Source organism: Alexandromys fortis, unplaced genomic scaffold (genome assembly GCF_014885135.2).
Source record: "Alexandromys fortis isolate MF-2015 unplaced genomic scaffold, M_Fortis_MF-2015_v1.1 scaffold_65, whole genome shotgun sequence".
Classification (NCBI taxonomy): Eukaryota; Metazoa; Chordata; class Mammalia; order Rodentia; family Cricetidae; genus Alexandromys; species Alexandromys fortis.
Window position 1 is genome coordinate 653,185 of NW_026067986.1, and position 12,585 is coordinate 665,769.

The window sequence follows — 12,585 nt, forward strand, 5'->3', positions numbered from 1 at the left end:
GTCCTTTGCTGCATGGAAGGCTTGTAGAGGGGTAGGGCAGGAGGAGAGAGAGAAGCCAGTCGGGGTGCTGGCCCTCAGGCCTGAAACCTGGGTTTTCCTGGATCCCGCCCGTAAGGTGGCAAAGAGACTGACTTCTGCAAGTTGTCTTTGGAGTTGCACCTGCCCCCATCCAGACAATAAAACAAACAAATGAAGAATTTCAAAATAGAATGGCCCATGACAAAGGACAATTTAGCAAACAAATTTAAAACTATTTTCTCCCGATAGGTGACACTGCATTTATTTTCATGTGCTATTTGGGACTCGGGAGAAAAGAGCAGTGGCAGAAGTTTGGGCGGGACCTCGATGAAGAGTGTGCGTTTTCCCTGACTCGGGAATTTCCTAAGGACATAGATTCACATATATCTATAAGTCTCTATAGGCAAGGATTTAGAAAATGTGTTATTATTGTGCGTATGTATATGGTGTATGTATAGTTGTTTATATATGATGTGGTTGTCTGTATGATGTATGTGTAGGTGTTTGTATATGATGTAGATGTCTTATGATGCATGTGTAGGTGTTTGTATGATGTGAGGATGTCTGTATATGATGTATGTGTAGGTGTATGATGTGAGGATGTCTGTATATGATGCATGTGTAGGTGTTTGTATGATGTGAGGATGTCTGTATATGATGTATGTGTAGGTGTATGATGTGAGGATGTCTGTATATGATGTATGTGTAGGTGTTTGTATGATGTGAGGATGTCTGTATATGATGTATGTGTAGGTGTATGATGTGAGGATGTCTGTATATGATGTATGTGCAGGTGTTTGTATGATGTGAGGATGTCTGTATATGATGTATGTGCAGGTGTTTGTATGATGTGAGGATGTCTGTATATGATGTATGTGTAGGTGTTTGTATGATGTGAGGATGTCTGTATATGATGTATGTGTATGTGTTGGATGTGAGGATGTCTGTATGATGTCTATGCTGGTGTTTGTATGTGATGTGCTTGTCTGTATGATGTGGGGCTTTGCCCATGCTACGGCATATGTGAAAATCGGAGAACAACTTCATGGGTCGGTTCTTTCCTTCCTCCTTGACTTGGTTCTAGGGATGAAAATCCTGCTACTAGGCTCGCCCTGTCCAACGCTTTTCCTAATTCGAGTCATCTTACCAGCCCTGTTGAAGGGTTTCAATATCATGGAAAATTGTTAACTCACTAATAATCCAGTAGTTAATTAGTGGAGGCGTACCCACAGTGGAGTTTTATATAGCTATTAAACTCAAGCTGTATTTTTTGTTCTTGAAATGAGTTTCACCTGTAGCTCAGGTTGGCTTCTGACTCAGCAGTCTTGTGGCTTTAGCCTCTTGGGTGCTGACTTACAGGTGGACGATCACAAAAGTGTTGACTTAGCTGGACGTAATGATGCCCGACATGTCAGTACTTGGGATGCTGAGTCAGAATGTCCTGGACTAAAGAAGCAGCGATGATTTCCTTGATGTATAGGTTTTGTTTTATGTTATATTTGCATATATTCCATTTAACAATGGGTCTTAGGACGTTTTCACTGTAGGGACCACATTGCTCCAACTCCCCACCAGTCCCCTCCCTCTTCCCAGCCAATGTCCCTCCTTCCTGCACACACCTACACGTAGGTCCGGTTAGACACGTACAAGTTAGAGAGCCTGCACCACTGAAGAAAAAGGTCTGTGGGAGGAATGTGCCTTCCTCCCTAGTCTGACAGGGTGTTGGCAGACCCCATGCAGGTGGACTGGCCTCAGACCAGAGATCCTCCTGCCTCAGCCTCCCGACTGTGTTCTGATGATAAGCTTGTGCCACCATGCTCTCACTTTGTAGCTCAGACCTCGTTCTCCTGAGTGTATGGAAAACGAGTGAATGATCTTGTGACTATATAGATACAGTCTCATAGAGCTGACCTGGTCATGGTCAAGTGCACACGTCTCACCTGAGCTCCTGTTGTCTCTGATAGGTCTACTCGTGGGGCAGTAACACCTTCGGTCAGCTCGGGCATTCTGACTTCCCAACCACAGTCCCTCGGCTTGCAAAGGTACCTTGTGTATTTCAGAATTCTGTGCTATAGCACTTTGTGTGTCTAGGGAAATTGTTTTGTAGATAAATTTAGTTTATAAATATAATTTTTCTAAAAAGTTGATTAAAATACGATTTCATAATATGAATCCACTCCTTTTCCAGCTAAATACAATTTTTCAAAACTGTTTTTACTTCACAGCCTTGTCTGTATTTTGAATATTATAGTACTTCTGCCTTCTTTTAGCAAAAAAAAAGGAGGAAAAGAAAAGAAAAGGTTCTTTTATACAAAATTTTATGCCTTTAGTGTGTTCTGGGCTATGTTACCATCAAACAATGTCTACTTTGGCTTCTCTCTTAAGTTTGGTTTTGAAAAGTCATAATTTTCTGATGTTATGTTCTATATCTTACATCACAGTAAACCTTTTGTTAACACTTTTTCTGCAGCAAAACTACAGGTTCAGATGACCCTGTCTCTGACTTATAAATTGATTTATATAACACTGGCCTAGGTCCACGTGGTGTCTTTTCAGGGGTCCTGCCTGTTCCAGCATCTTGGGAGCTGGCACAGTGAAGTCACAGCAGAGTTAGTGAGTGACCAGCGGGAGATGGGATTTCAGCACCCGAGGGCCCAGTTGGCCACAGTGAGATTTAGCCTTATTAGATGTTTTCGTTTCATGTAGCTCTTTGGCACACGGCTGAATGTGGATGGACAGAGGTGCACTCGAGGTGTGACTATTAGAGCAGGGCTCTAGAGCCTCCTCCCTGTAAAATAAGCTGCCTATAGACACCTACAAAAATAACATTAAAAACTATTAAGGACTATACTTTTTCCTTTCCTTATTCTACTTTTTCAGATTTTTATAAAAATCCAATTCAGGTTTAAAAGCTGAACATCAGTTTTTTGGTTATTTTTTTTTCCCTCCTTCTGCTCTGTTCTGTAGTAACTGGGTACCTTGCTGGGTTTGGTTCACTCTCTAAGGTATGGCTGACTGCCCGTGCCTGCTTAACTAATCTGTTCCCTGCAACTGGATTCTCCTTGGTTGCTTTGGACAGATGGACAGACTCTGTCTTTCTGTCATTTCAGGTTAGCAGTGAAAACGGAGTCTGGAGTGTGGCCGCAGGCCAGGATTACTCCTTGTTTCTGGTGGACACCAAAGACTTCCAGCCTGGGCTGTATTACAGTGGCCGACAGGACCCCGCAGAAGGTGACACCCTTCCGGAGAATCCCGGTGGTACCAAGACTCCAGTCCTTCTCTCCTGTAACAAGGTGAATAGGAGTTGGACCCTAAAGCCCACATTGTGTAGCTGCAGGAGCCTTTGAACTACAAGTCGGCCTGACTTTAAGTCCTCTGACCACTTCACTTAAAACTGCAAACCCCTTCTCTCCCTCCCCTTCTTATCTCTCTACTCTGTTCTCCCTAACACACCCCTCAGCACTGAGATGCTGTGATCTTATCTGCTGTCTGTCTTCTGAGTGTGGGGCTTTCTGACTTCCTCATCCATTGTTGTGTCTGCACAGTACACGTGCTGGTTTCATTATCTTTTTGAGGCAAGATCTCGATCAACAAGCAGCTCAGGGTAGCCTGGGGCTTGCCGCACACAGGCCTCCTGCCTCCTTCTCCCGAGTAACTGGGATTGTGTGATCACTCCTGCACAGGGCAGGCTCTGGAAGCAGTTGCTGAGCCGAGCTCTCCTGGAGGAAGGCTACGCCTGTGCTTCTGTTTCGTGATGCCGGGGCTAGAACTCAGGGCTCTCTCTGCACTGGGCAAGAACTCTCCCACTGAGCTAAGCCCCGAGCTGTTTTTATTTCATTTCTGTTTTGCGATGCAGGAGTATTGAAAAGCACCATCCACAGTGAGGTTTCCTGTGGCAGAAGCATTTCTAACTCTTCTTGGACACTGCTAACTCGAGGGTCCTGAGCTGTGCTCACCAAGAAGGCCCCAACAAGTCACAGGCAGAACTGCCTGGCTGTGTCGTCCCTGTTCCTGTCAGTTTAGCCACTTCTTCCTCTTTTGAAGATCTAAACCAGTGTCTGCTTTTCTACCTCCTGCCTCGTCTTTATACACTGAGAACATTCGCTTGTTTCTGTTTTTTTCTGTTAAAGCAACGCACAACTTCAGAGAGACACGTCAACAGGGAATGTAACCCTCAGTGCTGGTACAGCCTAGGTTTTCTATTCTCATTGAAAACTGTGGTTTTGGACCACATAGTCTTTGGCTGTCTGGTTAGTAGGCTCTGAATGTATTGAAACAAGACCTTAAATTGCCAGAGGCAGCATTGGCCAATTTTTTTTTTTTTTTGGATACACTAACCTGGAACTCACTGTGTAGTCAAGATGGCCTTGAACTCCCAGCAAGCCTCCTATTTCAGCCTCTGAGTGCTGGAATTATAGGCATTAAACATCTTATTGGCTCTGTGTTTTCTTAAAGAAAATCCCCTTATGTTGGCACTTTTAAGAGACCCTTGGTGTAGCACAGGGCTCCTCTTTGTTCTCAATCTTATTTTATGCAGAGTGAGTCTTGAGATGTGTAGTTCTTATCAGTTGACTCTTTAATACGCCTGAGGTATCTTGAAATAAATACAGTTACATTTAACAGTGGTGTGTGCATAAACCAACTCCAAAACAAAGGAGTTCTATACGCAGCGTTTGGAAATCTTTACTGTGGAGGTGTTGGAGCTTAATAGCCTGTTCCAACTCCTGGGTATCTTAACCTTAGCCCCGTCTGCTGCTCTGAGACCGTGCAACATACCCGGTCGTTGCTCATAAATTACATTTTATCAGTGATCTTTTTATCTTCCCCCTTTTCAGCTTGGATATATAAGCAGAGTAACAGCAGGAAAAGATAGTTATCTTGCCCTGGTGGACAAGAACATAATGGGATATATCGCCAGTCTCCATGAATTGGCTACTACGGAAAGACGGTTTTACTCAAAACTAAGCGACATCAAGTCTCAGATACTTAGGCCTCTTCTCAGTTTAGGTAAGTTGTCACCTTCCCCCTCCCCCACCCCCACCCCTAGATCATCAGGGCTCTCGTTTTAGCTGTTCTTCCTTATTAAAAGGAAGCTCATTTGGTTGGTTGGTTGGTTGGTTGGTTGGTTGGTTGGTTGGTTGGTTGGTTGGTTGGACAGGGTGTCCTGTAGCCCAGATTGGGCACCACTCACTGTGTAGCTGAGGAAGATCTTGAATTCTTGATCCTTTTGCCTCCATCAGCCAACTGCTGAGATTAAAGGCATGAGCTACCATGCCTGCTGGGTTTTATAGTTGTTATTTTCTTCCTCAGACCCAGGCTGACCTCAGACTTCTGGGCTCAGACAATCCTCTTATGCTAGTCTCAGCATCACCTGGGTCTCTAAGCATGTGTCTCTGTGCCTTGCGTTAAGAAAACTGCTTGTGTTAATGGTTTACTCCTGCTCCCTCCCGTCTACACTCACACTCAACAGTGCACATGCTGTTTGTGGCTCATCAGGAGCCAGGCTGCCTCACCTCCACCTGTCCTGTCTTCCCAGAACTCACTCTTCCTGCACTTGTAGAAACCAGAGCTGTAGGAAGATGTGGCTAAAGAGAAAAGTATATTCTTCGAAAAAGTTATCCTCGAAACTAGACTTGAGCAATCATACTTCTGCATCTCATCCTTAAGATACTGTATAACTTCATGGGATTGTTTCCCTTATAGTTCTTAGAATTGTATTTGTGTGTGTGTGTGTGTGTGTGTGTGTGTGTGTGTGTGTGTGAGAGAGAGAGAGAGAGAGAGAGAGAGACTGTATAATTTCATGGGATTATTTTCCCTTTTAGTTCTTAGAATTGTATCTCGTGTGTGTGTGTGTATGTGTGTGTGTGTGCGTTCATTTGGAGGAAGAGACCTGGTTAGTAGTCCTCATCTGCTTAGACCATGAAACCCAGCATATGAACAAATTCAACAGAACCGCCATATACGGGCTGCCCATGCAGCATTGCCAGAGCATAAATTTTAATTTTTTCATTCATATATTCATTTGTATTTATAATCTCTTAAAAGCACTACCAGAGTGTGAAGGTTCTCACGCCACATTAGTAGGGCTTAACCAAATGTTTATTCAATCACAAAAAGGAGTTGGAAGTGAGGCGGTAAGACAGAGGAGACTTATCCACTGGGACGCATGTATCCATGTATCCATGGTATCTGGGGTCTCTAGTACATCAGCAAGGAATGCAAAGTGAGGTTTGGGAGCTATTAAAAATAACTGCAGTACGTGGTAAGACCCTGTCTCAAAACCAACAAACAGCCGAAAGCCTTTCCCTGACTTATGACTTGAGATGGAATTTTCTTTCTTTGTCTCGCTGGCCACAATTAAGACTCAGAAGTTAGGCTGGTAGTCTTTTACCCTATTAAGGGAACGTTGGCTTGTGTCAGGTGAGCTTCTTGTTCCTAATGGAAAGATACCTACTTTAAACAGCTGACTTAGCAATTCACTTTTATTTATTTAGTGTTTGTTTGGTTTTTTTTAGTTTGAGTTATGGTCTCATGTAGTCCTGGTTAGTCTTCAACTCTCTATATAGCTAAAGATGACTCACTCCTGTTCCTCATACCGTCCCCCAAGTACTAGAGTTACAGGCGTGCACCACCACTCCTGACCAATTTAACTGTGTCTGTGAATAACAGTGTGTGGAGCCCCAGCTGTGTAACGTCTCCTCCAGAGGATGGGCTCAGAACTTAAGCAGGAGAAGGGAGTGTTTTCAAAACAAGTGTTAGCTTCAGCGGGTCTGCAGTTTGGCTGAGATACTAAAAAATCACCTGGGAAACCTTTAAAGAAACACCCAAAAAAAAAAAAAAGAAACACCCATTCAGAGATAGCAATACCAAATCCACGGAGCCAGGGACCCCACAGTCTATAGGTTTCTGTGACATTAGTGGTAGTGACTGGGGTTCCACAGATGAGTGTTTCAGCAGAGAGAGTGTTTTCAGAAAAGGGGCCATCATAAGAAAGCTCTTGGTGTTCATGTTGTTATCATTTTGGTGCAGAAAATTTGGGCACTGTGACCACTGTCCAGCTGTTGCAGGAAGTCGCAAGTCGGTTCAGCAAGCTGTGTTACCTCATTGGGCAGCACGGAGCATCGCTTAGCAGCTTCCTGCAGGGCGTGAAAGAAGCCAGGAGCCTGGTCATCATGAAGCACTCGAGTCTTTTCTTGGACAGTTACACAGAGCAAGTATCAGTCTCAGCACGGGGATCTGCAGGGGAGCCGCACTTCAGAGGAGAGTGCCCAGGGAAAGTGCACTTGGAGATAGACCTGAAAGGTGTTTCCTTTAGTCTTAGCCGACCAGGGTTCCGCAGTGCTGAAGTTCAGTTTCCTTCTGTGCCCAACAGAGATTGATAGCACATTTTATTTACATACAGTGTCCCACTGTAAATTTGATTATTTTTGTTTACTTAAGTAAATTAGACCAAAGTTTGAGGAAATGAAGAAGTGTATTTAAAGAGCAGGTAAAGTGTGAGCCTGCTTTTTACTGCTGTGTGACGGGACACTTCAGTTACATTTAACGCAATGGTGTTTTCTGAATAACACCAAGAATGTTTTATAAGTAAAACAGACCAAGTATATTTGTAATCTTAAACTATTTTTCACTTTTTCTTGATTTGTATTTTGATACCATGATTCAAGGCAATAATTTAAGTGTTATTTTAATGTATACCAGGTAACTCTGTTGATTCCAAGGTTGTGTTGTTTGTTTTTATACGTAGCTTATTTGTTCTCCATCTGTCTGCTAGAAATGGACTCTGTGCCACCAAGTGCCAGGCACTGCACAGAGTTACAGAATGGGGCCAGTGAGGAACACCTGTTGCCAGGGAGTTCCTGTCGGGCCTGTGTTTTCCCTGGGTTATAATAAATAACCCAAGGACTGGTGTGTGTGTATTAACAAGAGCTGCAGGCAATGCTAATCAAAAGGATATTTAAGGTTGTCCCCTTCCCACCAGCAGAAATAGCCTGCAATCACCTAGTATTTATTTCCCTTTCAGACTTAGCACCTAAGTGACTTCAGCCCCAGGCAAATTAAGTATATTGGAAGCTGTTGTCTAGGAAGAATTATCTTGACTTTACTCTTCTAACTCATCAGACATGAAAAATAATGAGAGAACTTGACACACAGATTTATTTTAAAAATTAGACTTTGTTATTTGTATGAAGGTTTCAGCTTTTATTAGTGCAATTTTCCCTTTTTTGTCTTGTATTTATTTACTCCACCACACCTCCATCTCCCCCCACCCCCGATTACTCGTGACCTTTTGCTTTAAAATGAAGTTTCTGTTGTGCTGAGCTACCGTTTAAAGCACAGTAGTTATTTCTGTAGGTAGGATAAAACTGATTTACTTTTGGTGGGTGGAGGTAGAGATAGGATTTCTCTGGTAACAGTTCTGGCTGTCCTGGAACTTGCTTTGGAGACCAAGTTGGCCTTGAACTCACAGAGATCTGCCTGCCTCCGGGGTGTGCCACCACCTGGCTCAGTAATTTACATTTTTAGCTTCTACCTCTGAGGCTCCCTTTAGAAAGAATTTCCCATCCCTGGCAGTATCAGTCGCTAACTAGCCCGGGAGTCTGAAAGGAGTGTTCCTGCTCAGAGCACTCTGTCTGGAGCACTGGTGGTATTTAATCAGCGTGATGTAGAAGTGGTCTCACCCAGTTCCCTAGTGTTTCCTGACTTAATTGGAGAACTTTAAACGAAGATTAACCTTGCATTAAAAACCCTAAAGTTTGAACCGTGTTTTCTCCAGCCTGTCGGGTTAGTAAGTACCACCTGCCGGGCAGACCTGCTTGGCACCAGGCTTGTGAACCTTGTTTCTGTTAGCGTTCCTACTGCCCGGCTTCTACTATCCCCTGTGGCATCCGCCTGCCTGTTCTCCGGTGGGAAGAATCCGTTATGTTGATGTCCCAAAAGTTCTGAAATTCGAGGGTGAGATTTCAGGAAGTGTCTAGATAGGCATTTGAAACTGCACAGAGCTAATTTGTGTTCCGTCACTGATGCCGGTGTGTCTTCCTTTCCGCCAGGTACTGCACATCAGTCTCAAACTTCCTGGTGATGGGAGGATTCCAGCTCCTCGCGAAGCCTGCCATGTAAGCGGTCCGCACCTTCCACTCACCCTTCTAACCGCTGTAGAGCGCACGTTCGGGGTTTCTGTTTTTCCTGTTTTATTTTATCTGTTTTTGTTTATATTTTTATTGTATTCTTTGCCCTCCCCAAGCTCCTCTGAGATCCTTCTCCCCAAAACTCACCCAGTTTTATGTCTTTTTCTCTTAAAAAAAAATTAGGAAACATGGAGTCAGCTTTGTGTTCAACTGCTTCAGGGGGCCTGCCGTGGGGTGTGGTTGATGTGTCCAGTGTCACACCATTGACTAAAGTGGACTTTCCCTCTCCCAACAGCCATCAGTTGCATATAGCTTCATGGCTAGGGCTGGGACTAGTGTCAGCCTCTCCTTCTCAGGGTTGGGATTTTGTCTAGTTGGAATCTGCCCAGGTTGTGTGCATGTGGTCACAGTCTCTATGAGCTGATGTGTTTATCAGCTCTGTTAATGTCTGGAAGATGATGTCTCTTCAGAAACATCGTGGCTCTTAAACATCTTCCTGTCTCCTCCTCTGCAGACCCAGCTTTGAGGGGAGGGTGTGATAACGACACCCCGTTTAGGGTTGAGTGCCCCGAAGTCTCTCGCTCTGCACACGGTCCACTCATGGGTCTCTGTGTTACTATCTGTTGCAAGAGGAAGCTTCTCTGATGAGGGCTAGCAGTACCGGTCAGTGGGGACAGCAGTGTCAGCAGGAGCTGTCTGTCTTATTGCCGTGTTTACTCAGCAGAATAGGTTTCTCCCAGGGCCTGGGACCCATCTAGTCTCAGGACGGCACCAGATACAGGTTCTGTCTCCTGTGGTGGGCCTTAAGTGTCTGGTTACCCTGTGCCATCATGCCATTACCACACCAGGGCATTTCTTGCAGGCCCATCACTGTTGTAGCTGGCAGAGTTCATAGCTGGCAGAAGCTAATGGTTATTTCCTTCTCCGGTGCTGTGTATTGCAGCTTCCAATTGAGCAACAGCTCGACTTCTCCATAGTCCATGACATAAGTATGTAATGTTTTCAGCAGTAGGGTCTTACTGTCGGGTAATCAGTAACATTGACTGTAACCAGTAACATTAACTCTGAGGACAGGGTATCGTTAGCCCCTGACTGTCACCAGGTGTAGTTAACTCTGAGGACAAGGTATCGTTAGCCCCTGACTGTCACCAGGTGTAGTTAGTGCACTAGGAGTGCTAACGTGAGTTGAGGTGCCTCCTCTCCCTTGCTGTTTTCTGGAATAGTCTGTATGAGCCAGGAGGCGTCTGTGTCTTGAAGGCTGGGTGGAATGCATCTGCCAAAAAACAAAAACAAAATCAAACCTGTGCCCTTCAATGGGAGTGTTTCCTCTGGGGAGTTTTTGAACTGCTGGTTTAGTTCTGTAATGAGAAAGTCTGTCTGGTCTGTCTTCTTACTTTAGTCATTTATTTGGAAAATTGTTTGATCTATTTCCACTTTGCTAGCATTTCTAGTTTTGTCTTCAGGCGTCTCATCTCACTTCTCCCACTATTGCTCCCTGCTGTTACTTATTTAAGCCTTTTTATCTTTTGTTTGTTTTGGTGAATCAGTAAGTTTTATTGGGGTTACTCATAGAAATATGGGTGAGGAGTTACAGGAGCAGAAATGACCCAAAGGCAGCTGCATCACCGTAGCCCACCCCAGCATGGGTGACAGCTCACAAAGCCGGGAACCTGCAGCTCGCTGCACAGTCTGCAGGCAGCTCAGCAGGCTGGAGAGCAACCCTTCTAGTTCTCTCCAGTCTAAAACTATTCCAGGCAGAGCTGGTCTGGTCTCCAGAGTCCTCTTTGCAGTGTGACTTGCTTATTCTTGGGAAGAAGGGACCCAGTGAATCTGGTCAGTTTCAGGAACTTCCTAAGGCTCTTTGGAGTTCTCTACCTTCCTGTTTAAGGCGTTTCCCTGCAGAATGGAATGTTTCACTATAAGAGGGAAATTTTATATATACATCACCTCTTCTTCCAGCTCCTAGACTCTTCCCCAGTGATCACAGGGTTCAGAGGGATGACTGTAAGTGCCTTCTGCTGGGTAAAAACTCGGCCACCCTGCCCCAGCGCCAGTCACTTGTCCTCAGGGGCTTCACCAGTGTTTATAAGTTGAGGCTGATTCCGTTGGCGATCTGCTCCCCTGACTGGAGTCTACTTTGTTTATTTTAAAAATTATGAGTCTTGTCAGCAGTTTGCTCCCTTATAATATTTTCAAATATTGGGTACTGTTTCTCATTTAAAATGTTATACTAGCATATATTAATTATACATAATAGTAGCTTAATTACAACATTTACATACCTGTGTAGAATGTATTTTGATCTTATATGGAATGGTGCCAATTTATCATTTATCCCCGAAACCCTGGCGTGCTGCGTTCATTTCCTAGAACATGAGGAAAGTCTGTTACCAACCATTTCTATTAGAGTTCTTGTTGCTACTGTTGCTGTATCCTGCACTTTAAAGTCCTATTTTAGAGGTTAAAAATTATAATTCTGTTACTTACACCTGGGTCACTTTATTGTGCCTGTATTCATTTCCATAACACCAAGGCTGTGCTGTGCATTCTGCACTGCAGGGAGACTTTCTATGTGATACAGTTCATATTGTTTATCCCAGATGATCACAGGATCCCGTTTCCCTCTCTTCCAGTGATTTCCTAAATAAAAACCAAGAACTCTTACAAGATTTGTCGGAAGTGAATGATGAGAACACCCAGTTGATGGAAATACTGAACACACTGTTTTTCTTGCCAGTCAGGCGACTTCATAATTACGCCAAGGTTTTGCTGAAGCTCGCCACCTGCTTTGAAGTGGTAGGTTCCCCCGCGTGCCCAGTATCAACGTAGGTTGTTTGCATGAAGTCACCATAAGACGCTGGGCCCCACTAGATTAACACTTACGCATGTCTAAAGATTTCCCTCTGTGTGAGAAAGTGGGGGAGGAAGGATAAGCAGGGTAAAGCAAGCTGTGGTTCCATTTCCAGTCCGGACCTCATTCAGACCTGTTCACCTCGTGAAGCCGGCTAGACTAGAGCGTCCACTGCGACTGCCACTCCTGCAGGAAGGTCTCGGTCACATACACTTAGTGCATTTCATATTCTTGTCCCTGTTCTTTCTTTCTTTTTTCAGTGGGGGGTGGGCATGGCTTTCAAGACAGCATTTCTCTGTTTAGCCTGGCTGTCCTGGAACTTGTTTTGTAGACCAGGCTGGCCTTGAACTCAGAAATCTGTCTGCTTCTGCCTTCTGAGCGCTGGGATTAAAGAACTGCGCCTGCCTGGTTTTTCAGTCACTGTTGTTAGCGTGCTCTGTGTTTCTGTTTAACCACCATCAACCCTGGAGAAAGCTGTAATCATTATAGATGAGCGAGTGGAGGCACAGCTGAGAAAGGCTCCCTGTGGACGGACCTGTCTGCCCTACCCAAAGAAACACAGAGACTTACATTTACTATAAACTGACC

The 12,585-nt window shown here is 44.5% G+C and overlaps 1 protein-coding gene across 4 annotated transcripts in view; it reads left to right on the top strand.

Annotated features, from left to right (window-relative positions):
• Als2 (alsin Rho guanine nucleotide exchange factor ALS2) overlaps positions 1-12,585 on the top strand; it is a 49,524-nt gene that overhangs the window by 19,577 nt on the left and 17,362 nt on the right. For all 4 annotated transcript variants that reach the window (XM_050159246.1, XM_050159244.1, XM_050159247.1 and 1 more), the window contains exons 8-13: positions 1,983-2,060; positions 3,129-3,311; positions 4,854-5,025; positions 7,048-7,228; positions 9,069-9,134; positions 11,780-11,942. In XM_050159246.1, the coding sequence (XP_050015203.1) occupies positions 1,983-2,060; positions 3,129-3,311; positions 4,854-5,025; positions 7,048-7,228; positions 9,069-9,134; positions 11,780-11,942 (843 nt within the window). The remainder of the gene's footprint in view (positions 1-1,982; positions 2,061-3,128; positions 3,312-4,853; positions 5,026-7,047; positions 7,229-9,068; positions 9,135-11,779; positions 11,943-12,585) is intronic.